Source organism: Penicillium longicatenatum (genome assembly GCF_028827895.1).
Source record: "Penicillium longicatenatum strain IBT 33135 chromosome Unknown contig_2_segment0_segment0, whole genome shotgun sequence".
Taxonomy (NCBI): Eukaryota; Fungi; Ascomycota; class Eurotiomycetes; order Eurotiales; family Aspergillaceae; genus Penicillium; species Penicillium longicatenatum.
In genome coordinates, this window is record NW_026643120.1 from 2,249,400 (window position 1) to 2,275,603 (window position 26,204).

The 26,204-nt window shown below is 48.5% G+C and overlaps 9 protein-coding genes across 9 annotated transcripts; 3 read left to right on the top strand and 6 right to left on the bottom strand.

Moving 5' to 3' along the window:
* Nucleotides 1-56: 56 nt before the first annotated feature.
* On the bottom strand, nucleotides 57-1,429 carry N7484_003366 (histone chaperone napB; the record flags this gene model as incomplete). Its single annotated transcript, XM_057113786.1, has 3 exons — nucleotides 57-196; nucleotides 249-1,112; nucleotides 1,315-1,429. 3 exons carry the CDS (start codon nucleotides 1,427-1,429, stop codon nucleotides 57-59), a joined length of 1,119 nt encoding a protein of 372 aa, XP_056973926.1.
* Nucleotides 1,430-3,289: 1,860 nt separating this feature from the next.
* Nucleotides 3,290-4,417, bottom strand: N7484_003367 (NmrA family NAD(P)-binding protein; the record flags this gene model as incomplete). Its single annotated transcript, XM_057113787.1, has 2 exons — nucleotides 3,290-3,704; nucleotides 3,774-4,417. 2 exons carry the CDS (start codon nucleotides 4,415-4,417, stop codon nucleotides 3,290-3,292), a joined length of 1,059 nt encoding a protein of 352 aa, XP_056973927.1.
* Nucleotides 4,418-6,751: 2,334 nt separating this feature from the next.
* Nucleotides 6,752-6,967, top strand: N7484_003368 (uncharacterized protein; the record flags this gene model as incomplete). Its single annotated transcript, XM_057113788.1, has 1 exon — nucleotides 6,752-6,967. One exon carries the CDS (start codon nucleotides 6,752-6,754, stop codon nucleotides 6,965-6,967), a length of 216 nt encoding a protein of 71 aa, XP_056973928.1.
* A 518-nt stretch (nucleotides 6,968-7,485) lies between these two features.
* Nucleotides 7,486-9,672, bottom strand: N7484_003369 (fungal specific transcription factor domain-containing protein; the record flags this gene model as incomplete). Its single annotated transcript, XM_057113789.1, has 3 exons — nucleotides 7,486-7,643; nucleotides 7,704-9,006; nucleotides 9,067-9,672. 3 exons carry the CDS (start codon nucleotides 9,670-9,672, stop codon nucleotides 7,486-7,488), a joined length of 2,067 nt encoding a protein of 688 aa, XP_056973929.1.
* Nucleotides 9,673-10,535: 863 nt separating this feature from the next.
* N7484_003370 (alpha/beta-hydrolase) lies at nucleotides 10,536-12,141 on the bottom strand (the record flags this gene model as incomplete). The annotated part of the gene is made up of 4 exons (XM_057113790.1): nucleotides 10,536-10,916; nucleotides 11,012-11,542; nucleotides 11,663-11,785; nucleotides 11,845-12,141. 4 exons carry the CDS (start codon nucleotides 12,139-12,141, stop codon nucleotides 10,536-10,538), a joined length of 1,332 nt encoding a protein of 443 aa, XP_056973930.1.
* Nucleotides 12,142-13,153: 1,012 nt separating this feature from the next.
* N7484_003371 (carboxylesterase/lipase family protein) lies at nucleotides 13,154-14,839 on the top strand (the record flags this gene model as incomplete). The annotated part of the gene is made up of 3 exons (XM_057113791.1): nucleotides 13,154-13,279; nucleotides 13,333-13,743; nucleotides 13,811-14,839. 3 exons carry the CDS (start codon nucleotides 13,154-13,156, stop codon nucleotides 14,837-14,839), a joined length of 1,566 nt encoding a protein of 521 aa, XP_056973931.1.
* Nucleotides 14,840-18,008: 3,169 nt separating this feature from the next.
* On the bottom strand, nucleotides 18,009-19,836 carry N7484_003372 (putative lysophospholipase; the record flags this gene model as incomplete). Its single annotated transcript, XM_057113792.1, has 3 exons — nucleotides 18,009-18,332; nucleotides 18,428-18,792; nucleotides 18,855-19,836. 3 exons carry the CDS (start codon nucleotides 19,834-19,836, stop codon nucleotides 18,009-18,011), a joined length of 1,671 nt encoding a protein of 556 aa, XP_056973932.1.
* An 872-nt stretch (nucleotides 19,837-20,708) lies between these two features.
* On the bottom strand, nucleotides 20,709-23,397 carry N7484_003373 (uncharacterized protein; the record flags this gene model as incomplete). The annotated part of the gene is given in 7 exon segments (XM_057113793.1): nucleotides 20,709-21,252; nucleotides 21,302-21,549; nucleotides 21,600-22,031; nucleotides 22,091-22,389; nucleotides 22,443-23,024; nucleotides 23,040-23,166; nucleotides 23,332-23,397. The coding sequence occupies 7 exon segments, from the start codon at nucleotides 23,395-23,397 to the stop codon at nucleotides 20,709-20,711; spliced, it is 2,298 nt and encodes a 765-aa protein (XP_056973933.1).
* A 942-nt stretch (nucleotides 23,398-24,339) lies between these two features.
* On the top strand, nucleotides 24,340-26,174 carry N7484_003374 (putative aromatic amino acid aminotransferase; the record flags this gene model as incomplete). Its single annotated transcript, XM_057113794.1, has 3 exons — nucleotides 24,340-24,472; nucleotides 24,530-25,088; nucleotides 25,145-26,174. The coding sequence occupies 3 exons, from the start codon at nucleotides 24,340-24,342 to the stop codon at nucleotides 26,172-26,174; spliced, it is 1,722 nt and encodes a 573-aa protein (XP_056973934.1).
* Between the last annotated feature and the right edge of the window lie 30 nt (nucleotides 26,175-26,204).

Consider the following 26,204-nt stretch of genomic DNA (forward strand, 5'->3'; position numbering starts at 1 on the left):
AAAAAAACAACCAGCATCACCCGGAGCTAAGGCGTATTATGACGTTGTTGAATGATTTAAGTGCGAACCTTCTTGCGGGGGTGGGAGTGGTCACACTCCTCATCGTGATCGTGATCGTGATCTTCATCCATCATGTCGGCCTCAAGCTCCTCCATGTCAAGGTCATCAAAGTCGTCACCCATTTCAAACGATTGAACTGTGGCAAGTTAGCGGGTGTACGCCTAGTTGTTTCTCTCGGTGATACATACCGTAGTATTTCATGGCATCGGTCCAGAGGTCCTCGGCAATGGAGATGGCAAGCTCCTCACCATCGCGGAAGGCCTCGGCCTCCTCAAGCTCGTCGATGAACTCGTCATCCTCATCATCATCATCCTCATCCTCATCTTCAACCTTCTCGCCCTTGGAGATTTTGGCCCAACGCTCTTCGTCCTCCTTGTTGGCTTCCTTGGACTGCTCAGCAGTAACATCATGGCCACGGTAACCGAACCAGTTGAAGAAGCTGATGCCAGCGGGGCTGGAGGACTCATCATCATCCTCCTCCTCATCCTCATTGTCCTCCTCGCCAAGCTGACCCTTGATGGCCTCAGCCTCCAGCTCGCTCAGCTTGTTGACGAGAGCCTCGAACTCGGGAAGCTTGGCGCGCTCGCCGCCCTTCTTCTTCTCGGCATCAAAGAGGTCACAAGTGGCATCGAGCAGACCCTTGGTGATATCCATGTCCTTCTTCCAGTTGATACGGACAGGCTCGGACACCAGGCCCTCCCAGGTGCGGCGCTTGCCGTTAGCAGTCCGGGTGATATGCTTACGCCAGTAGAACTCCTTAACGAGCTCCGAGTTCTCGAAGTAGGGGTTCTCATCGCCGGTGCTGAAGGTGAAGGTGAAACGCAAGCTGCGGGGCTCGCCCTGACCCTTCTCGTTCACCTCGAATCGCTCGACCTTCAGGTTCTTGAGGGTCTGACCGAGCACGGTGGCGTCGGAGGGCAGAATGTACTCATCGATCTCGGTAGGCGCGGAGGAAAACACGCGGATCCAGAAGTCATTCTTCACCTTAGGGTGGTTGATGATCTCATCGCGCTGCTTGAAGAGCGGGGCCAGAAGAGGGACTGATGCACGCACTGTTTAGAGTTAAGTCAGCATGATATGATCTTTCCTAGCATAATTAAACAATAGAACTTGGGCATTGCATCTTAGAGATTGGCATTCCAATTCCATACGGCAAAGCCACAGCAAAATAGAACTTCTTGCAGGCCAATCCAACCACATGAAGCAAGCACCCTCACGGGCGGTAGATAGGGAAACAACAATGCAATCACTTACGCTGCTCAACCTCTGCGCGAACGAACTGCTCCTGCAGGTGGGCAATCTTGGACTGAGCCTCGAGAGGAATAGTAGGGAACTCAATGCGCTCCTCGAGGGACTGATCGTTAGACATGATGTATGTGTGGTGGGGGTATAGATTGGTCGTAACAAATAGACAAAGTCAACAACGATTGATTCGACTTGAGATAAACAAAGCCGAAGACGTAAACAAAAAGTTTTTGAAGAGGGTAAGGGTATATGGAGAGACAGATGAAGAAGAATGAAAAAAAAAAAAAAGGGAAGAGGGGAATTAAGAAAAAAAAAAAATCTAAAAGTCTGGCAGATCAGCACAAGCTCGATGCGCGCATCAGAAACTTTGGGCGGAGAGCTCCATGTACCTCGAGTGACTGAAGAGTACCTTTGTTTCGGTGGAACTTTAGGTGATGGTATAAGTACCCCTAAGTAGTTATATGTAGACACGGTTGGTACACCAGGCAACGGGTGACGGATTCGTTGGCGGTAAGCTGTCAACGCCTTAGGGGTAAGGAATCCGTGAAAACTCGGTCGACGGAACCATATGACGAATTGTGAGGAATCGATTGGTGCGCATAGGAGCTTGTAGTAGCTTCTCTATGATTCGATTATTGCCACCCAGGATACAGTAAGAATCTGCAAATTTACGATTTGTGCTGTACTGTAGCTATTCGCTATTGAGCACAGTAGATGACGAGATCGGAACGAGCTCTCTCCAATTCCTAGATGCAGCTCTCCCCATTACAGTACATAGCTTTCCCCGGAAAAAACATCCAAAACCCCCCATTTGCAGCGCAATGGCTGATCTAGAAATTCTGAACCACCGAACCCATATATGGATCACCGTCTTCATCTATCAGGGATCCTTGTCCTCCCATCGCACCAACCAACCAGACCCCTCTTAGCAGCAAGGCTCTACGCTCAATTGGGAGAAAGTATTCAGCATATTGCTTTTTCCGACCCTCATTCTAGTCCACTGAAGCAAGCGGGCCCTGCAAAAGGTAAAAGGCAATTAGATGACTTTAATTCAACGGCATCTCATTATAGAATTCTTAGAATTCTGAAATTGCAGCCCTGGGAGGCACGATATTATAGTTATCTAAAAAAAAACACTTACTTTGGGGGCTCTTTCTATGCATTTCTATTTTAAAAACACTGCCACAATCCCGAAGCTTTGTTCCTTTCGTGCGCCGGTGGGCACGAGAAAAGGAGCGGTCTGCCCAAGTGCGCAGGGTGGTCATTGGTGGGATAAGCATCCCTACCATCAACATACTTCATGGTGCATACAACCGAGGTTATTGCAGGGTTGGCGATGTCAAAGCGTACTTCGGGTGATCTTATCTACAACCCGACCACAGACCACGAAAAAAGTGTAGGCTAGAGAATTGGTGAATGCGAGTACATATAACGGGCTGTGGAATTGGGAATTTTCGCCATTGGTAGGCAACTGGGAAACAGTCGTTGATATGTCATTTCAAGTCTTTTTTTATATAAAAAGAGAAGCCGGATGCTGTGCCGAAAATTGGATGTCTCCCCTGGCGATCAGACACCGGTTTCAAAAGCAACAGATAATAAAGAGAACTTTTTTTTCGTAAGGGAGATAATCAATCCCAATTGCCCCGGGGGCATCCGATTAAGAACGGTGGGTAAAAAGAAAGAGTCATGTCCCATGTAATTCCCATGCCCATTCGCCAATAATGCAATAATTAGAGCAAAGAAAAAAGCAACGTATAGCGCATGGCACGTCAACATGCACAGGCATCATCACCATGCACGTCTGCCGGGGGTTGAACAGTCGCCAAGAGGCGAGCGGGATAGACAACCCCCAAAAATCAATCCAATGTGGAATGGGGTTGCGATGTCATGAGCAAACCCACATTCCAGCCTGCGCGGGATTTCCCCTGTCGTGATAAGAAAAGAAATAGGAAAAAGAAAAGACAAAAATTTGAAACTTGTAGCTTCAAAGCATCCAATCCAGTCCATTGGCTTCCTCTTCTACCGGGAATACCTCACGCGCATACTCCTCCATGTCGCGCCAGCCCTGCCATAGATGCCGGGCCTCATCGGTTACGCGTTGTGAAACCACTCCACCAGGTCCCTGCATCATGCCAGCACCAGCACCCTTTCCACCTGCTGGGCCTATACCCTTGGGTGAACCTGCGGCTGGTTGTGAGAACTCAGGCTGCGGGAAGTAAGGAGCATTGAAGTCGCCGAACAGGACCTCTAAGGCTTCGAGCTGTTCCCGGTATCCGGCAGGCACGTTGACTTTGATTTCGATCTTAGGCACACGCACGTAGCGACATGGCCGGCCAAGTGCTCGCTCGAACGCGGCGCACACTTGATTGGGGGAGAGAGTTTCAAAAGTGAGCGCGATCCTGTAGAGAGAATGGTTTAGCTTGTTTTTTCCCATTGGATTTTCAACTCTCGGCGAAGCTCCAACTTACCGGTGCCCGTGCCACTTCTTTGGTCCATCTTTGAAGATCTGGAGAAGTGCGGGCCCTACGTCGTGCTCGGCGTCTAACCAGGGCAGAGGGGTTTCGGAATCAAACGGAGCGTGCCACTCAAAGGAGCCGTCTTCGAGGACCTCCATTTGGAAGAGCGGATATGGAAGACTGGTGAAGTTGTTGTTGTAGATACCGGCGTAGACAAAAGTTGCCGGAAGACCTAGCTGGCGCACGTAGTTCTCGACGGTGAACTTGGGGGCCCATTGTGGAACTGCGGGCCAAGGTCCGTGAACGGAGTGGTCCGGCATGCTGCTGTAGATGTAGTGTGTGATGGAACCGGCGCGTTTAGCAGCATCCGCGAGGGCGCGGCCGATGGCCACCTCGTCGCCAGATTGAGAGGTGGTATTGATGAATGCTAGGGATGCGCCTTGGAAGAGGGTATCCATCAGCTGGACATTGCCGAGCAATGGGCCCTGCAGGAGGGTCACATTGGGCAAGCTCTGAAGCTCATCTGCGATAAGGCCCTTGAGGGAATGGATCTGGGCGCGCACACTGTATCCGACAGCTGACGCGACTCGGATTAAAGACGCCGCTTGCCGCCCTGTCGCGTTGACGACGGCAATGGTCTTATGCGGTTGTGTCATTCGGGGTTCGGGGGAAGCCAACCGGTGGCTCGGGGGATAGGGTAAGTAAGGTAGGGGGAGGGGGTATCAGTGTAAGAAGTGGATCTGAAGTGATTTTGGAGGGCCAGGGCAGAGATAAAAAGGGAATCCGGAGTAAGAGCCTTGGCGAAAAAAAAATGGAGGTGAGGGCTTTGCGATAGTGGGGTACCTTGGGAGGGGAGCAAAAAGTTGTATGTAACAAGAATCGCGATCAGACGGCGGGGACGATCCACCTCCTCCGTAGATTAGGTGATGGAAACAGTCATAAAACAGGCGATCTGCAATAGAACAGAGACGTTGCGAAAAGGGGGCTCTCCCTTTGTGTCCCAAGGAAAGAAATTTCAACGATCCATCAAGGTTTGGTTCCGAGAAGGAAAAAACGCGGAGAGCATCAGGATAAGATAAGGCCCTAACTCCTATATAAAGGCACTTTCGCAGTAGTGGAGTGAGCTATATTTGAATTTTTCTAATTTATTAACTTTCAATTCCCCTTTGGGCCCTAGGACAATACATGGAAAATATGGAAAAACTCGCATTCCACGATGACACCATCACAACCTTTTGGTTTTTGGGGTTTTTCTTTACGTAAAAATCGGCTCCTAGTCGGCACCACGCCTTGGACGGGAGGATCCTGTACCGGCCACGCATCGGGACCCAGGCTTCGGCCCCATCCATTCAAAGCACTTGTTGCCTGGACGTGGGAGAGAATATGGGCAGGTCCGGTTAAGGGCTAAGCTAATGCCAAGCCGTGGATACCCATGTTCTAGACGACAGAGGCATTAAATAGCGCAAATGGTGAAGGGGAAGGTGGACGAGGTCACTAAAGGGGGCATTAGATGGAGAACGGAGTCAATCAGTCATAGTATATGCAAATACAAATGTCATAGGGCGTTCGTTCCACCAACAACCTGTCAGGGGCGCCCTCACGTGGTGCTGAGGGCGATTTCTGTCCACTCCAATTGGCTTTATCTTTCTAAACAAGGAATAAGTTCTCTTCATTATGGGGACGGAATTCGGAGCCTGAGAATAATCTCTGTTTGATCAGCTGGACATCGGAAGGCCAACGCACCCTTTTGGCCCGGCCTGGCCGAGCTCTGGAGGTCGGTATGGAACCTTGAAAGTACTGTACGAAGGGGCATCACCTCATGGGGGGGGTTCTTTTTCCGCTTTCGGGGCAGACCCCTCGCTGCTTTGATCCCGCGGGGTAATTTTGAGCACATCTGCTGAAGCAGCCCAATATACTGCATCATCACCTGACCCAAATTCGGATGTCAAGAGCAGGAAAAACATGAGCATCTCAGCCTAGGATTGCACTTTGGCTTGTTATTCAATTGAAGTTAATTCGGACATGATAAAGACTGAGTTCTATACGAGTCCACAGATTCTGCGATGCCTAAACACTGAAGTAGCTGTAAGGTACCGTATGACATTCTGGCACAGCCACCAGTTCATACGGCACGCCACAGTTCTTGATACAATTCGACAGGGGTCGTAATATACAATACCGATGCAAGGTAAATTCTCGCTCTCTCTCTCTCTTTCTCTTTCTCTTCCTCTTCCTCTTGATACATATATAAAGACTTCAGAGTTACTCCTACTGGTGGTATACATGCCTAGGGTCTTAGGTGTGTTGCAGCGTTTGCATCCATCCATACATATATAAAGACGGCTCTTCGGGAGCCTTTCTTCTCCCTCCATATCACTTCCTTGCACATATATCACTTCTACTATATTTGCTGCTTATGTATTGCTTTTTTGCAACTTGCACTATTCTTGCATTTCAAACAGGTTCCGGTCATGTTCATACTGCAAAAAGTCGGTTGTATTACGTGTCTGGAAGGTCTGGTTGATCACTCAAGAACGATTTTCAATAATCCGAACCAAGCAAGTGAAGCTCACATGGAGAATAAAAATCTAATCAAGGATCTGAATGTCGATTTCAACCTTCTGACTTTTCTTTTTTTCGAAAGAGTTCCCACGACTTACAGAGGAAATGGAAACAACAAATTGAATTGGGAAAGCGTCTATTGTCAGAGCAGCTGTCGAACTTGTTGCAGACACAAATAATGCAAGTCGTTGAAAATGGTGTCTACTTTGAATGGTTTATTCAACCCTTCCAACTCATAGGCAAAGCTCACATCGAATCAGTCTACAGTTCACGGAACTGAGAATTTTGGAAGTTCGACGAGCTGCAAGCTCAAGATTCATAACTTACCACACGCTGTCCTCTCCTCTTTCCAAGCTCACATTATCGTTTGTTCTCTCCTTCCTACCTGCAGCAACATATGCCATGGTGACCCCCTATACACTTGCAACATGCGTTGCTCTGGCTTTCTTCATCACCGCAACGGTACTTCATATGCTGGCAGCCCTGTCATCGACATCCCATCAGATGCCACTAGCCTTCCTGAAGTTGCTGAAGACCCGCACAGTATCAGTGACGTACACCACTCTGGTCATCTGGGTATCGCTGATGTTATGCCTTGTCGCCCTCTGTATTTGCGTGGTGTTGCTCGCATTTCTCAGGCATAGGCACCGCCATTCAAGGTATTAATTCCATGAAATGATTTCCTCGACGCTGATATACCGCTGCCATGGATTTTCGGTGAGTTACTGGAACCCTCAGCTAGCGGGGTTTATTATCTAGGAACGACCAGTATCGCTACAGGACGATCGGCTCGATGCTGCCACGGACATGGAGACCCACAGGGTGCCTATAAGTCGCTCCCAGAGAGCCATGGCTCACTAGTTAGAAAGTGGCAAGGGACAGAGTGGTCGAATGGTGTCAATGTGGGTTTACAACATTATGAAAGCTTGAAGACCAGACACATATGCCTCAATTTTTGACTCCTCGAAAATGTCGCTTGTCGCTCATCTTTTGCATATCTACTGGGAGTATTATGCATTAATTGCAGCCCTAAGGGCAGTAGACCATATAAGATATATGATTTAATACTATTTTTTGCCTAGACAATCATCTTCTGAATTCATAGATGACTTTTGGTTTCGTTTAGGTCCACTCATGTAATACCCAGGTTGAGAGGTGTTAATTATACAAAGCCTGGGCTTGTCCATTCACTCATTTCATCTTGCCTCATCGCCCTCAAGTCCATCATAGACAGGTCTGATTCTCGTGGCAGCCCAGCTCCCGGCTGGCTAAGCAAGTCGGTACTAAACCCCCTCGGGGAAGGGAGATTGATGAGACAATCTAGCATAATTAGCCTGTGGCGGACAAAGTGCTATGTAAATATATTATTAAATTTCTCACCTTGATAAGTTCCCCAGACCATTTGGTCAAAAGGTGTCATATTGCTTGGATATTCAAATTGTGTGGTAGCAGCATCTGGCTCAGCATTTCCATCGAAGAGCTGTGGCACAGGGGCTCCGGATCTTCCTTGTAGCCCTAACAGGATATCAAGGTGCTTCACTGCTTGCCGGGCCTCATGAGATACAGCACTTGAGCGCAACCAAATGGGATACGTGTCACGCAGCAGGGTGTATATTTTCGAGTATGTTTCCCGATCCGTTGAGATATCGGGTAGCGTTTTGCACATTTGCACATAGTAGCTGAGAATGCTCATGCCGTGCAGAAAAACAAACTGGCTGAGTGATGTCATCATCCAGCGGACATGATATAGCAATCCGTCCGGTCGTGTTTCCTCGTCTAGTAATTGTTGGCATTCGAGGATCTGTATGCCAGCTTGTAGACAAGAATTTCGTGAGTATTGGTATTCTGCCTGCTCGTAGGAAGAAAGAAGATATTTCCGATGTAGCCAGATTTTCAAGCGTGGAATAGCAAGTCGGAGCCACACACGCTGCATAATTATGTGCGGTGGCACCATCAGCGACTGGCTGAGAGGCTGCCATTTGAAGATTGGCGGCAAAGAGCCTTCGGCTTTCTGTAGTTTGCTGTCCAGAGCCATGATATCCGAGTAGGAATGCTCCCGGGTGTCAGCGAGAAGATTACTGACCAGCTCGGACATGTGGTCAATCCTATTTTTGGCGAGAATTGACAGTGTGGGTGTGAGTTCGGTCTCCGGTCTTGATGGGGGTAGCTCGGTTGTCGTCTCATCAAAGTCAGAGTCCAATAGATTTGAGGGCTCAGCTGTGTCACATTGTTGTAGCTTTAAGAGTCGCGGAAATCCCATCTGACTTGAGAGTCGCAGGTCCGTTTGCACCACAACAGCCCAGATGCGACGCCTCATTTCAGCTTGGAATGGCAGAATTCTGGGAAATTTTCGGGGATCCCGGTGATATCCTAAGCTCAGGGCGAGCTGTACAACTATACCTAATAAAAGCCAGACCCCAATGTCGGCGTCCTTACATAGGAGCACTTCGAGAGTCATGTGGTGAAGCAGCGTCTCTATCACATAGTCTTTGCCCCTGGTGAACTCGCCTAAGGCAAGACAATTGATTGTCCTTTCACGGAACATTTGAACCCGGGATATGGTTTCGGGGTCCGCTGGATCTTCTGTCAGTTGTTGATATTGCATTGTTAGAGCCATAATGCTGAATAAGAGGCCAATCCACAACAATGAGACTGAGGTTGGACTCTGCCAGAACCTTTCGTACTATACACGGGGCTGGGCGTCAGTCGCGCATGTAACAAAGAAGAAAATAACACATCATACCTCTGCGAGGAATTGTTTACTATGCAGTACGGGCAGCGGTGCAGTGTCTCGGATAAAAAAGTAGCGCGCTATCATGCGATCAACAACGGGACGGGCCGGTATTGACGCAAGAATTCCCGCCTCAGTGACGTTGACAGGCTGGTAGAATAGAAGAGGACCCGGGCTGCGGTATGGCATATGGTCATTGTTCCCCAGCATCCTGGCCTCTTCCTCTTCCTCGTAATGATCCTTGAGCTCGGATATGCTGTCTAGTACCGCAGCCCAATGGGCGCTCCCAACGTACTCAGCACCATGGGAGTGGGGACGCATACTGCCATATTCCGAAGATGCTGTAGATGGGCCGGCCGACAATTCATGGTCCTTATCGTTTGAAAGAGACGCATGACTCGGTAGTTGCATAGAGCCATCGTCAACCGAGAACAGTGGGGTGGCCGTCCCGCTCTGTGGTGGCTTGCTCGACCCAATTTGGGAAAAGCTATCAATCTGACCCTCCATGGCCACAATTTCTGAGCCCAAAGTCGGCATTTGTCGGGTCTGTTGCCCCTTTTTTTGAACCAAGGTACGCACCAACTTATCAAGTTGATCGATCCGGTCGCCAATGCTCATTTTGGTCTTGTCCTGATTGTTTGGCACATAAGTACATAAATGGCCAATTCCCTTGCCTAGACAAGTCTTGCATGGCATCTGACGATCGCATCGTATTCTGTTTTGCAGGTCAGGGCGAGAATGAAATGAATATTGGTGAATACTGAAGTGGGCATGGGTGTTTTACTTTCGAGTCCTACAAAAGGTACATGACAAGACTGATCTCTCCCTCCGACGGTCTCGCAGTCGCAGTGACAGGTCTACTGCAGCGCTGGTCTGTGATGGTGGAGTGTTCAGGGATTCTGGACCGACATGTTTCTGATAGGCTGCCGACAAGGGGTCCATCGTGGACGAAATCACAATCTTGGATGCTTGTTGCGAAAATGTTGAGTGGCTACAGGGCTTAATCTGAGAACTATGAAAGCTCAAGAAAGGTGCTAGATGGCACGTTCGACGCGTGAAACAGAATAGAGTATGATGTCGTTCTTTCATCGGAGCTAGTGACGGAGCAACTAACGGAGCAACTAACGGAGCAATTGGTGGAGTTAATCTCAACAAAAGGGGCCAAATTAAGGACCCGCTATCGACATTTGTCATCACCCTTTCGTTAACCAATTCATTTCTAGCGTACATTTAGCTGTGTTGTTCCTATGTTCTCATCGGCACAATAGTATATATTCGGGAATGCGATCGATAATTGAGGGGATGGTAACGAGAAGGCTGAAGAATGGAACAAGTATAGCAGTTCGAAAACTCTCAACACTCGCAATCAGTAATCTTTTACAGAGTAATAAATATACATCGGGCATCCATCACCCTAAATATTCTAGAGCACAAACGGAAAATGCTCGGCCGTGCTCTGAGCTCCTCAGCAAAAACGCAATCTAGTAGGTCCGGACAGTAGCGAACCACTCCTTGAACAGCTGGACCTTAGCCTTCGAGGCCACGGGGATAGGACCCCAGCCGTTACCAACGTGGTGCACAAGCTCATCGTCAGCAGTGACAGACCAGTGGGCCAGGCCCTTGCCATTGGGGTTGCCTGTCTTGATGAAGTTGGACCAGTATCCATTCATCTTCGCGGCGATCTCATAATCTTTCGCAGTCCAGGGCTTGTCGGTGCCGTAGAGATTGTTGAGAACGTAGTTGATCTCCGACTCGTGATAGGCACCCTGGTCCTGGCCAGGCGGCGCGTGGTCCCAGAAGTAGGTAAAAACATCCTTGGTGCTGGAGGTAGCCCAGAGCTGAGTCCACATCCAGGTGCCAACCTTGGATCAGTCGGTCCACATTGGATTGTAGGCGCCATCGGCACGGACATTGTTATCGGCGGGGTAGAGCTCAAGGGATCTCTTTGACCAGTTACCAGTAGTGAGTTACCAGTAGTGTACGTGTCACCCAGATCCGCAAGGTACTCAGCCACAGTGATGTTCGTGGCTTTCTCGGCGCCACTCTCATCCTTGGTGTTACCTGTGAGGACCGGTATGTTGTTGGCAGCACCCTCCTTTAGAGTCACGGCGTATTTAGCGGGCATAGCGTAGTAGTCCAAGGTAGCACCAAAGCTCCAGCCGTCCAGAACGTTGTCCTCCAGATCAGACATAGGCAACTTGCGCAGCTCAGCGATAGTGCTGACATTCATATCAGCAGTGTAGTTCAGACCCTGTGCCATAACATATGACTGGGTCTTGTATCCCTCGGGAAGGGAAGTGCACAGAGGGTCATGGGGGTCACGGACACCACTCTCAATTATAGCACCCTTGATAAGGCCCTTAATTAGGGGGCTGTTGAGGATGTGGTAGGTTGCGGCAGATCCAACAGACTGGCCCATGACAGTGATGTGCTCAGGGTTTCCACCAAAGTCAGCGATGTTCTCATGAATCCACTTTACCGCGGCAAACTGGTCGAGCACTCACCAGTAACCGGAGCTGTTATGGCAGTGGCCTTGTAGACCTCCTCATTCAGCTCGGGGTGTCCAAGCCAACCAAAGGATTCAGTTCGGTAGTTGTAGTTGACGAACAATACCCTTATCGGCCATGCCACCACCGTCAAATAAAGCACCAGCAGCCGTGGATTCAGCTGGGTAACTCCACATCACTACGGGAAGCTTGGCACCAGTGGACTTGGCGGGACTCCAAATGTTCTGTTTAGGCAGTCTTCGGAGATGGTGAGGTTGGTGTCGCTTGTGGCGGAAGGACAAACGTTGCCGTACGATTTCGCATCGAGCGTGGTGTTCCACGAGTTGACCGTCTGAGGAGGACGGAAGCGGTTCTCGCCTCCAGTATCGGCGGCAAATGGAATACCCTTCCAGACGGTGATATCCTTCCAATTGGTCAAGTTGCCAGTGGGCTCACTGGTGAAAGCAGGGTAAATCTGAACCTTGCCATACTTGGTCTCGATCACAGAGTTGTATAGCGGCGAGGAGCTAGGTGCCGCAGAGGCCAAACCAACCAGAAGACTTGCCGAAGCAAGAAGCTTCGAGATGGAGTGTTTTTCCATGATAGGGTGGCCAAGAAGATCTTGAATGAGGAGAATGAGAAATACCAGTGATGGGAAGCTTTTGATTCTTATGTCACATTGATAGACGCGTCATCTGAAGGTGAAGACGCCGAGTCGAGGGTAAAATGGGGAACCCCACAAAGCATCAGAAGTAGATGCTAAGGGTACTTAATCAGCCTTGGAAATCTGTTGACAAGAAACATCATCAGATCCACTATGTAGATGGCATTTCGTCGCATACCAGTCTATTTGCTGCAGACGCGTATAAGCCGGCCTCAACGTGAAAACTGGAAATTAGGGTGCAGATCTTTGATTTCGAGCGCCCAGTCCGCATCCGACCACGGATTCTGAGTTTCCGAATCACTTCATTTTTGGCATTTGTGGATTGATCCTACTCGTTTTGACTCCATCTCCGGCTCAATGTTCCGGTCTGCGCAATATCCTTCTGCGTTGCTTTGCGTATGTCATATATTTTGTTCCACCGGCTGTTTGGAATAGGTATTCTGTAACTCTCCACGGAGATCAAGGTCATGATCAAGTGGGGAACTGCAATTTTGTCCTCTGTCAATAGGGCTGGACTGATCTTCCAGTCAGCAATCGGACTTTATTTAGAATCCGATGATCTACGCGATAAAGTAACCGCCCAATCGAAAAAAGGGCTCTTCTTTCCCCACATACCTTCCACCGGGGTGCAGCGGTGCATCATGAAACTTGCACGATTCACCACAGCTCAATGCTCGCGCTAAACTTAATCAAGTACCGAGCACCGATTGCCGAACAAATAAGCAATTCAAGCCAAACCGCCAAGGTTACGCAGCTTCTCCACCTGGATCCACTTCAAATTCAATTGATCATTTTCGTCAGGTCAGATCTGCATCATAAGCCAGACTGCGTCAGAGGCGGAAAGGGAGCCAACTTGGGGAAGCCAGGGGATACAATTGTGAAGATAAGAAGCTATAATTACTCAGTAGTCCTTGGGGATAATTCACGCATCCTGACAATTGTTTATACCATGTTCCTTAAAACCCTAGCTGGCTGGGCTATATTGGCCTCAGTCGCTAATGCCACATACCCAGTCATTGACACTGCCCAGGGTAAAGTGAGAGGTACAGCCTCCGAGTATCGCTCGAATGTGACGGTATACAAAGGTATCCCCTTCGCCGCCCCGCCCACCGGAGAATTACGATTAAGCCCCCTACCTCACCAAAAAGCCACGATGGAGTCCTGAACGCAACCAAGCATGGACCCCAATGCAAGCAGGAGAGCTCTGGCTCTGCGGGCATTTTCTACACTGGCAGTGAACAGATGAGCGAGGATTGCTTGTATCTCAACATCTGGACTCCCACGTACGATAATGGCGAAGAACTTAAGTCTAAAAACCTGCCAGTCTACTACTGGATCTACGGTAGCCGTTATGAGATGGGCCCTGGTGACGTGAAGACTTATGATGGATCTGGTCTTGCGATCAAGGATATCATCGTAGTCACCGTCAATTACCGTGTCGGTGCCTTTGGCTACTTTGCCCATCCTGAGCTTTCGGCCGAGTCTGCTCACAATAGCTCGGGCAACTATGGTAGTCTTGATCAAATTGCTGGCCTCAAGGTAGATATCCCCTTTTGCTGTGTTGATCAGGACTTCCATGTTGACTTCTCTTTTTTTTTTTTTTTAGTGGGTTCATGAGAACATTGCCAACTTCGGTGGTAACCCGAACCAAATTGTCACTGGTGGACAGTCTGCTGGGTCAGCTAGTTCTCTGATCATGGCCTATAGCCCTCTGTCACGCGATTACGTTGCGGGAGCCATTTCAGAGAGTGGTGCTCTGTCCCCACACGACCCAAACACCGCCAGTATAGCTGTTAGCTACCGCGATAAGACCGAAGCTGAGGATTTCGGCTTGAAGCTCTCTAAGCAGCTCAACATCACCACCCCGGCCCAACTACGGAATTTGTCTGCGGAGGTTCTCAACAGCCTGGACTCTGAGAACGAGGACTTGCTCGCCGGAACTCAGTTCGTGAATCTGGATATGGAGCCCCCAGAGTGGCGCCCCGTCATTGATGGCTGGGTCCTAAAGCAGAAATACGGCCAGCTCCTCTGCGACAATGATCATGCTGATGTCCCCATTATGACTGGCTTTAACAAGGACGAGGGTATCTCGGACTACAATGCCACCTACTACAAGTCTCTTTATGGAGAGGTGTTCCAAAACTTCTCTACTGAGTTCTTCAAGCTCTATCCTGCTGATAACGACACCCAGGCGACTGACAGTTTCAACATCTGGAAGCGCGACATGTCCCGTGTCACGTCCTTGAAGTATGCCACGGATTGGGTTGCCGGTGGTGCGGGCACAAATGTGTACACCTACTTCTTCACTCGCGCTTCTCAGGAAGATCACTCTGGTGGTGCTTACCACGGTGCAGAGCTGTGGTACACTTTTAACAACATTCCTTACGCGGACTACACCGCCAACCTTACCTGGCCGGCAAAGGATTACGCTATTGCTGACCGTATGTCTGATTACTGGGTTAATTTCATCAAGTCTGGTAACCCCAACGGAGAGGGGTTGCCCAAGTGGGAGCCTTCAACCCAGGAGGCCAAGAAGATCACGTACCTTGGTAACACCTGGGGCATGAGGAGCATCGCCCCCGATGCTGTCATTGATTTCCTGATGGATTGGTTCAGCACTCTCGTCGAGTGGTGATCTAGTGCTTCATGCACGCCGAGGATGTCCTTTTGGGCACATAGGTAGGTCTCACCAGTTCAATGGAGAATCTTCCGTTACAGGAGAATATCGTTTATAGAGTGGACCATGGCTTTCTAAAGTTAGTTTCCGTTAATGTCGTGAAATATGCCGAGTCATTTCATATTCAAGCCCCTTCAGTCGTCTTCAGTGTTTTTTAGGGGGGAGACAATGCGGTGGTAATTCACCAAACTTTCAAAATCAACGCGTTGTCAAGTCACCTGGACAGTCTTTCCTGTATTTTAATTCTGCCTAACTCAACTTGTGTTCAATGGATCTGGACTAGGTAAATAGCTATGCCGTATGTGTTTAGCTAACCGCCATTTGATGAAAGGATAATGATTAGCAATTTTCCTTTCCACAAATGGCATACACCCGATGATGGAGCGAGAGAAGGACGACATATAGCGGTATTGGAAAACACGGGACCAGGAGCCTGACGCGCAAGATAAGAAAAGATGCAGGGTAACTAGGATACACGTGACCTCGCTTCAAAAAATAAGTGCGAAATAAGTAGATATCTCATATATCTAATCAGATTACCGTTGGCCGATAAAGCCCACTAGTGTCCCGTTACCCACAAGGCTGACTATTTCTGCAGCAGTTCGAGCCCCAATGCTCTGTGCGATTCGCAAGACATGAGACGGCTGAGGACACTTCAAGGTAAGCAGGCGGCACAATAAGTGTTTTTCTCGTTCTATCATGATTCATAGTGCGTTATTTTCCAAGTTTGACTCCGGATATTTCTCTTAAAAGAGCTAGCCTTCGCAAATAGTTCAGACACCCGTTCCAGGAGTTGCGCGTTTGAAGAACGGAACTTACTTTCAGTCCGACTTATAGAGATTCAGGGTTTTCGATTGATTGTGTTTTAATCTACCCATGGGTATTTGGTCCATAGCAGAAGTTCCAGATAGCGCGATGACGACAGACTAATCTGTATTTTGATAAGACGCATCCTCAGGCGCTACCATTATCCGCGGCATACGCGGCTGGAATAGCTTTGGTGTCTATGGTGCCCAACCCCTATAATCTGCCTTAGCTGCTACAGTCTTGGAAAATGCGCCGTACGCCTCTTTTCTTTCTCTTGATAATATATTTAGGCTGAGTATGGATTTTCCCAGTGCCATTGTATTAGAATTGTTTTCTACTAGAATTTTGTGTTATACATCATATATTCCAACTTGAATTCTATCAGGGGATTCGTTCATTTCCTTTATCCATGTACGCTCAAGATGACGTTGTTTGCTCCTCATGGCCGTTCTAGATGGACTATATACAATGGGGACCGTAAGTATTTCCCCAAGCGCGGGTCCGGTAGGGTCAACCCAACAACCAACTTTTGGGAAGGCATGTACCACTCAGTATTAAGAGGGCTCGCTTCAAAGAAGTATTAATTCAACCCATGACTACAGAAAAGTATTTTGAGAAGATAATTCGAAGATCCATCAAGCTTTAGTGACGATAGAGTGGTTTGAAAGTTAATGTATATATGTGGAGGATCCGCCGAGGTATTCACTAGGCTTTTAAACCCCTTCAACATTATCTATATGTTGTTAAAATAAGAGCTTCTTAGATTTTAACTAGAGCTTAAAATAGAGCAAGATATAAAATTATTTAATAGTACCTTCAGGGGTATATAGCAGAATTATGGTGAATAATAATATACTCAAAATTGATGTGTTAGTATAAAGGGTGGCGAGACAACTACTAGGGGTTGAAAAGCTAAGGGGGGGTTTTCATAAGAATCTTAAGCAATGTTTTTGTGCGTTAGACAAGTATTAATAACTTTGCGTAATTATATAGAATTTCAGTAAGATATGGTGGTGTGGTGAACTACTCAGTAAATATACGAAATTGATGGGGTAGGCCCGAAGACTGATTTGGGGAAATACTTTTGACTAGATAGTGTAGTTGAACAGCTCTTTACAATACCATACCACGGAGTTGAAACTTTAGAATTTGTGAGTGGCGGTGCTCGCTGCGTATTTTCGTGTAACGGTTTTTACAAGCTTGTATGAATTATCTGATTGTGCCTAAAGGGTGGGTGTTGGATGCTCACAGGCGCTCTCACTTATCTCATTTAAGTTTGATATCATGTTTGCGCTTAAATGTTACAGCTTCCCAAGCTATACTCCCTCCAAGATCAAGAGATCATCAACTCCCAGAAGAGCATCAACAAAGTCATGTACTTTAAAACACCCACGGCCTAGGATCAAGTACTTATCTTTCTTAAAGTGATGAAGCCTCTGTCATTTAAACCTACATTCAGTCTATAAGTGATTTGCTACAGTACAATGAAATCCAGTTAAAGGTTAGACTTTATTGTTCTGCGGACTGGGTGCTCAATAAAGAACTCCGATGATCACTAAGTGGGGGTTCAGACTGAGATATACGCGTAGAGATTTCAGTGTGCGGCGTTCACAAAAGCAGCGATAACTCACACAGGTACGCCCCACTTGCGACGTGCAGAAAAACGCAGCTCTATGTACGTATACGTACCTATGACTCTGTCCTGGAGAGGCTTTCCCTATTGGGCTATACAGAATGCAGGTATAGACTCCGCGGTGTGCATACAGTAGGCCCCCTGACCCCGCAAATTCAATCGCAGCCTGCGAAAATCGGAAAGGCTTCCGGGATTTGGCTCTACAGGTACGGCCTACTCCGAGGAGATAGCTATCCCACTAGCAGGGATCATGGATGGAACAGGGACAAGCCATGCAGCGCAGATGGAACCCATAAATATGTAGCTGGTGGAACGCGTCATTTCATGAGTCTGAACATCACTTTTCATTCTCTACACACTTGAAAAAAGCAAATTAAACCCAGTTCTAGGTGTGAGGAATGGCGTAAGGTTGGGACACAATGCGGTGACCCCAGGAAATTAGTGATATTCCTTGGCTTGGACCGGCGGCAAGGCCCGATGTCCCCTCTCCGCGGAGATCTCAGCCCAACCTTCGAGTGGTTCGATAACTTTCGGGCGTCATTGCGTATAGGACTGTGCACTTGTACCCCTGTACTACTGCAATAATGTGACCTACCTAAGATAACCTTCTTTAGCTCCACCCCGCCTTCTGGAAGAGAGGCGTGTGAGCAAGTCACAGCTTTACCCCTAAAGTCACTTGCCCCCTTTTCATGGAGCTGACCCGGCCATGGTCCGACTCCGCCCAGCGCCACTGTCTTCCTCGTCAAGTTCGCGTTGGTTATTTTCTCTAGGGTCAATGCCTGCTAAGCCCCAGACACCTGGTCTGCGACGAGCTAAGAGTTCCGCAGCCGGTCGCTCGTCCGAATGCAAGTGGGCTCCGGATTTCCGGAGGAGCAACACATGATCCGAGAGACCTGCGTTCGCGGCCAGGAATAGAGGTGTGCGACCGTTGCGATTGCGTAGATGGACGGATCCACCCTGTAAAAGAAGGAAGTGGAGTATAGAGATGGCGGGAGATGTGGCCGCCAAGTGCTGGTATCGATTAGCATGACAGAACAAAATAACACATACCGAACCAAATGGGGAAGGAAGTTGGAATCATAAACGCCATTATTGCGTTGACTTACAATAGGTGTATTCCCGGAATAGTCGGCGTCGTTCAGTAGCCAGTGTTGTTCCGTCTTCATGATTGTCTTGACTTTTTCGAGGTCGCCCTGTGCAATGGCGTAACCCAGCACGGTGAGCGTTTGCACGCGCTCGGGCAAAGCGCCGTCGGGATGTCGGAACATCGGAACCGAAGATTCGGTCAGCTCACCCCTGAGGGATAGCGACATGTTCTGCGCGACGGAATCCGGCGTAGAATCTGGCAGAGCCAGTAAGTAAGCGAGCTTGGTCAACGCAGCCTCTGTGGTCATGTCGAGACCAGCCACAACACCTGCTCGTGATAGGCTCATGCCCGTGGCATAGACAGGGCTGACACTGCCAGTAAGACCTACAACAACCACCCCGTGAGCCTCCTTCCAAATTTTTCATTGCTGACAGAGGGCAACTCACATTGAGTAACGTTAATAATGACAATTCCACGCTGAATGGCGCTGGCCAACACGTTGATCATGGCATTATCCTGCCCAGACGGCGCATTGCCAGCCCCAAATGTCTCCAAAATCAGCCCGCGAAGTCCATCCAGCTTCAAAACAGCATCCACCATCTCCGGCTTGATACCAGGGAAGATACGGAGACACGCAACATGAGTCGTGTCCAAATTTGTTTGGATACGGAAATGCGCCAGGCTCGTGGGTCGGTGCACCATGTTCCAATTCACATTGGTGCGCATGGACGTGGTCGTAGCCAACGGGGGACAATTCGGAGCATCAAAGGCCGCAAAGTCACTGGCAGAAACCTTGGTGGTCCGGTTACCCCGGAACAGCTTATTGTTGAAGTACAAGCACACTTCGGGGATCATGAAGTGGCCCGCTACGACAAGCGACCCAAGCAGATTATCTGTCGCGTCATTCTGGAGCTCCAGCATCGGTGCCTGCGATCCAGTGAGCACAACGGGCTTTCCGAGATTCTGGAGCATAAAGCTCAAAGCAGAGCAAGTGTATGCCAAGCTGTCTGTGCCGTGCAAAATCACGAAACCGTCGAATAGCGTGTAGTTCTGATAGATGGACTCCGCGATCTCAGCCCAGCCTTTCGCGTTAATGGAACTGCTGTCTAGCAGCTCTTCGAATTCATATACCGTGTACCGCACTTTGCGGCCGTATCTTGTCACTGGGGTACTCAGACTGGGATGAGCTACAATATCGCCCTTGGAGTTGGTGATGACGTCCATGGGAACCGATAACGAGCCATCGTTGAATGAGGGAACTCGCGCCATGCATTTTTCTTGGAATCCTCGGGCGGGAATAAAGCCATGCGGTGACTGCTGCATGCAAATAGTACCTCCAGTCATGATGATCAATACCCTGGATTCCAAGATGGCTTCCTCTGGCTTCTCATCCGCCAGCGTAGGGAGGTTCGCATCGTTGAGAGCCATTGTGATTCCCGAGGCCTGATAAGACATCAAGTAGAAAGGACACTTCACAAAACTGGAGTAAGTCCCTAGCGGTTCAATATCAGAGTCTTGAGACCGATAACACGAGTGACTTAGATGTCGATCCGTATCGCTCCAACGTTCAATGTGACGATCCTGTAAACCCCAATTACCCCTCTAAGTTGTTCGGATCAGTGGATCGCGGGGATGTGACGCTAGGGCAGAAAATTTTCCTTCCTTTTTTCGTAGCCAGACACGCGGTTAGAAGCCGAGACACGAATAAGGTATCGGGTCTCCAAGGCAGATCGTGATTGAATCATTTGGCCGAAATGTTGGTGGAAACCCCAAAATTACCCCGAATGCATTACGTACGGCGGTCTTATTGGAGAAAGATTTTCACCGATTTCCAACTTTAAACCGTCTCCACCCGGCCGGGACCAACAGCGCGACTCTGTTTTCGCGATTACCCCAATCATTGTGTAAGGCTATTTTCTAGACCTTGCTCATGGATCCAAAGCTATATTCTCGATGTCAAGCTTGCTATTTTGGTCTATCCACTTATATAATCAAAACCCTGGGCATTTGAGGCTTTCTACAATGGCAATTTCGCAGCCGGGTAGTGGAGTCATCATCGCGGAGATCGTCTGGGAATATGGCTAATTGACTGCGGTTTCAATTGCTGTGTCGTTTCTTTATTAAATATATGAAGATTCGACGCAGAATGTCCGTGGATATGCAGGCCCGAGAGCATCATGTAGATCATTATGTGGTCAGTGATGGCGAGGTCTGGAATATCGCCCAGTATACTGGGCTGACTGAAGCATGAAGATTGAGCTGCCATAAGAATCAGCATGATAATACGTTTCATTTCGCTCTCAGATGTTCGGATTGAACTGAACCAAATCCTCTTCCAAGAGCCCCATCATATACTGATTCCCAGAAAACCAGTTCCCCAATTGCGCCGTTTGCATCATCTCAGCTTCAGACATGGCCTCTTGACTCTGACCCTGGAGCTGCGTAGCGGGTCCAGCCAGCTCGGCCATACATGGCGCAGGTTCTGGGACTCCAGCCTGCGAGGTTAACATAGCATCAGGCTGAGAATAACCTTGGCCACTCGTGATCGCGCTACCGGGCGCTAGACCTAGGGCGCTAAGGTAAACGTCAAACTCCTGACCTACAGAAGCAAGGCCTGGATTCTCTCCAGCCTTGCTTCGAGTTTTGGCTTCGACGTACAGTCGTGCGACCGTGCCAAATACAGAACAGATGTTGTGAAGCCGATCGACAGATTGGGAGATTGAGCAGAGGGCCTGAAGGGAAGCGATGAAATCTTCTAGGAGGGCGAGATCTTCGCTGTCCGATGTTGCAATTATATGGCAAAAAATGACAATGAAAGGGACAAAGGGGGAGACGAGGATTGCCCTGTGCCATGTTAGAATTAATGGAAAATCTAATGTAAAAAAGCACTTACCAATGCATATAAGAACGTTGAAGGATCTTATTGTTCTCCCCTATAGCACCAAAGCACATTTGATGATGTTCAAGTGCAGCTCGAGCTGTCTCCACACATTCAGGTATGAATGTGCTGGATGACCCAGTTCTTGCTGGGGCAGGGATTGCACGGTATATCAATGTTAACATTGCTAGTCGACTGACCTTGTCACACTGAAGGTATAAAATATCCACTTCGCAAAGTCCCAGGTCGGAGGACATCATAAGCTGTACAAGAATCAGTAGCCACCTTAATTCAGTTTGTGAGCTCGACATACCTCAAACGGCTCGATAATGTTGGAATTCATCTCGGCAGCTAGGCTGCGGGCATGAGATACTCTCACACTTTCAGGCTGATTCAAAGCTGCAGGGCTGTATAAAGTCGTGTAAACTTTGTTCTGTAACATGGCCTGTCTGGTCCACAGGGCGTTTACATGACCCCAAACATTATCGCATGGGAAGGTCTCAAACGGTGAAGGCAGGCTGATGTCAAAGTCCTGTATCACAGATGCACGCCCAAGCCGCAAGGACATCATATTCAATATTGTGTATACAGACCAAAAGAGACATTGCTTTTCTTTCTGGACTCCTGGGGGATCGGACTCCATGGACGATATGCGATGATAGCCTAATGTTTGACACATATGGATGGCTGTGGAAGCAAGCGTCCAGCTTAGAGAGGGCTTTGCGATCTCAATCCCATGCATCGCCTAATATTTTCATTAGCCCTCATCGATATAGGGTAAGAGAAGAAGGAAAAATCAATTACCCCAAGGGTTAACGCCACAATATATTCATGTGTTGCAGGCATTAAGATGTTCAAGTTTGCCAGCGCTGCCTCGACGGCGTCCTTGCACATCTCCACATACCGGTGATATTCATTCCGGGTGGTTGGCTCTTTCTCAGAGAATGACAACTCAATAAAAATATTGTAAAGTCCAAGGTTCGCAACAATAAAAGCTGCATCAGAGTATTCATCCCTAGAAATGTAGACGTCTCGGCATTTTTCGATAAAGTAATCTATTCCGAAGAAGGGAATATAGCCACTGAATGATGAGGGTGGATTTTCTGAACAGCATATTGATTGGCAATGGTCTGCTAATTGACGGATCGGATCATACCTTTGATTGATTTAAGAATTGTCAAAACGGCAGTCAAAGGTGGTAGTTCTAGTTGGCGAACATCGCAACGGGCACCTACCCTGGTCTCTTGATTAGGGAACTGGGCCCTTTGGGGATCAATCTCTCGCTGCTTGTTTTGCATCTCAACAATATGTCGTAGTGAGGAAAGTGCCTCGTTGATTTTCGGGCTGGACAGAACTTCCGGTGTACTATGCGAAAAGGCAGACTCCAAAAACTCCCTTGCATAAGCCGAGTGTGCAGCAAGTGAGGAGTTCCCCTCGAACCCGGAACTTGGATCATGTTGCTCAATAGCAGGGTTAGATGTATAACCAGGACCCTTGAGGTTCGCCTGATCGGATTTTGCCACTGGAGAATCGACTTTACCACTCGACAAAGGCGAGGTCTGAGATGAACCATAGAATTTTGGTGGCCCTGGCCCATTTGATCGGGAATGAGTAACCAATTCTTGCAGAGCTTTTTCGATGCCTCCCAATCGGTCTTCAATCAGGTCTATCTTCCTCTCACTATCGATATATGTTACCACCTTGCTAAAGCTCTGTAGGGTTACAGAAGGATAGGAAGCTACATACTATTGACTAGAAATCAGCACTCGCCTTCTCTGTTGATGTGGCTTCTGACCCTCGCCGGTCGACCGGCATATAACGTTCGAACTGCGGCAATTCGAACATGGCGAACGTTTGTCACAGCGAATCTGCGAAACCCTCTGTCAATACCATGCATGTCTTTAATTCGTCCCAACTCACTTTCCGGGTACGGCACTGGTCGCACTGGACCAGAATATTAGCAAATTCCATGATAGTCATGACATGTATCTCCAACGGCTCGATCCACTAATGTACTGGATGTCGAGGTGGAGTACATTACATACCGCACGTCGGGATAGGCTATTGTTCGGCACCTCATATTCATCATGGTCAGATCCCTCGGGCTCCATGATAGGAATACGTCGATAATAGTTGTTGAACTTGTGGGATTGATGTCATCGGGTAAAAGCGGTGCTGCCTGGCAAAGTTGGAGTGTCGTTAGTGATCACGTGGGGCCTGATCCAAAGTTTAACATACATGTAAAATAGTCAACCTGTTGTCCTGTAAGCATCTGAATATATGAGGCTCCAATAAAGTTATCGAAGACGACAAGGTTCCTTCACTTTTGGAGCAGAGTTATGGAGCAAGGAGGATTGGATAACGTGCACTCCTCAGGGGGTGGGAGTGGGGGCAGAATGCGTTTAGCACTCGATGAAATGAAAATTTAGGGTCAAAGATTCGTATTCTATCAGAAAAGACGACAGAAGTCCAGATGAAATTTGAGAATGGTAAATCAGCAAGACCGCATATTAAGTAAGTGAGGGTCTCGGACATCAAGGCTGCCAATCAGCTGAACCCCTGCTTGACTACAGTCATGCAGCTTCGAAATGCAAGGGGATTTTTATAGTTCAGTGCAACGTTGATTCAGATGTGATGGGAGATTTTGGCATCTTTGTTTCCAAGACGGAGGCAATAAAGCCTTGGCCCTTGGGTACAATGTACAGTAAATAGCCCGGTCTCACCAATCTACAAGCTCTCGATGACTTCCAAGATAAGAAACGCCTCGCAGGATTCCACTCCAGTCTATCTTCCTTGTCTGGGCCCCTTAGACCAGCATCATCTACCTATCGGATTGCTTCTTGATTATCTAGTGGACCGCCGGGACCCAACGGCTTTGCTTATCAAGCACGCGAGTCGGCTTGTGCGGGGGTTAGGGGGAGTTCCGTGGGTCCTGGATGATTAGAAATAGACGTCTAGCGTCCTTTGGTGTTGTTTACTTTTTTGCTTTTCCTCCAGTTTTTATGTGCATTAATTCTCCGTGACACCTGCACGACCGTTGAGCCGCGATCAACATGGCAGTAACCGCCCCACACCCGATGGATTTGTCACACCACTACTCCTACACCACCAAAAACCGTCTTGCAAGTTTTGTCAAAAGCTATTACAAATACTACACGATTCCAGGACTGGCCAATTTTGCCGGGGGTACAGCCCCCCCAAATCCACTTTAGTGCAGCCGTGACTGATTGTATATTTACACAGGCTTGCCGCACCAATCATACTTTCCTTATGACACGCTCGAAGCAGACATCGCGCGACCAGATCGTCTGAAACCTATTAGTGCCGGGGACTCGAAATCAGAGCGCCTCATCGTCCCCAAACAATCCCCAGTCACCGATGTCCAACGACGGATCGACCTGACCACCGCTCTGCAGTATGGCACAGCGGAAGGTTATCCAGCACTGGTCTCATTTCTACGACAATTCACCCGTGATCACCTTCATCCCAATGTCCCATATGAAGGGGGCCCGGAAATCGTCTTGAGTTGTGGTAACACCGATGGCTTCTCCAAAGCTATTGAACTTTTGACCAATATCTGGAATCCCGATCGTGATTGGATTCGCCAGCGGGAAGGCGTGCTGTGTGAACGATTCGCCTACATGAATGCTATCCAGACGGTTAAACCAAGGGGATTGAATGTGGTTGGAGTGGCTATGGATGACCAGGGTATGTGTGCTTTCGGTGAGGGCGGTCTCGAAGACGTTTTGGAGAACTGGGACTTCCGACGTGGTCGTCGACCCCATGTTATGTACACTGTGACGTGAGTTGAACATTCTCACGGTCGCTTGAAAACTCTTAAATTGATAACAAAAACAGCATGGGTCAGAATCCTACCGGCGGAGTGTTACAGATCGAACGCAAAAGGGAAATATACGCCCTTTGCCAGAAATATGACGTGATTATTGTTGAGGATGAACCATATTGGAACTTACAGTTTCCATCTGCTTACGAGATGGAAGCCCAAGCTCGCGGCTTATCTATTCCACGTCCACGAAATTACAATGCGGGGGAAAAGTCGTCCGGCTATCCGTTTTTGGATGCATTGGCCCCCTCATATCTATCCATCGACACAGAGGGCCGAGTGATCAGACTAGACACCTTTTCCAAGTCCATCGCCCCCGGAAGTCGACTTGGCTGGATCACTGCACAGCCCGCTATCATCGAACGTCTGACTCGCATCACCGAATGTTCTACACAGCAGCCTAGTGGATTCGTGCAATCCATAGTAGCAGAAATGCTCATGGGCAAGCAAAACGAGGAAACGAAGGCTCGGGTCTTCAAACTGCAAGATTCCTTAGGCTGGCAGATGGATGGCTGGGTACGCTGGCTAGAGGGCCTGCGAGCAGGCTATGAGAAGCGTATGCAATCCATGTGTACTATTCTGGAGGATAACAAGTTCTTCCTCTCGGGATCTGCAGATCATGTTCAAGACTGGGAGGTAGTGGATCGTACTCAAATGTATGAATTTGTCTGGCCCAAAGCCGGTATGTTCACCTGGATCGAGGTGTACTTTGAGGCACATCCTCTTGCGTCTCAATATAGCCCCCAGCGATTATCCAGCGCATTTTGGATCCACCTTACGCAAAAGCCCGCTTTGTGCTTAATTGGCCCCGGCAGCATGTTTGCCGCAAGCCCAGAATCTATTGAACTGGCTTACAGATACTTTCGACTTTCTTTCGCCCCAATGAATGCCGACGATGTTGCACACTTCACTCAAAGACTTGTTGACGGAATCCGGTCCTTCTGGCAACGCAATAATCTTGATGGTTTAGAAGATACTGATACTTTGGACATGGGGATGCTACAGCTGAGCCCTGAGGCCAACTTCTTGGGCACTGGCTGCTAATTCGTTTCAAGATACAGTGATCAGTTGGTA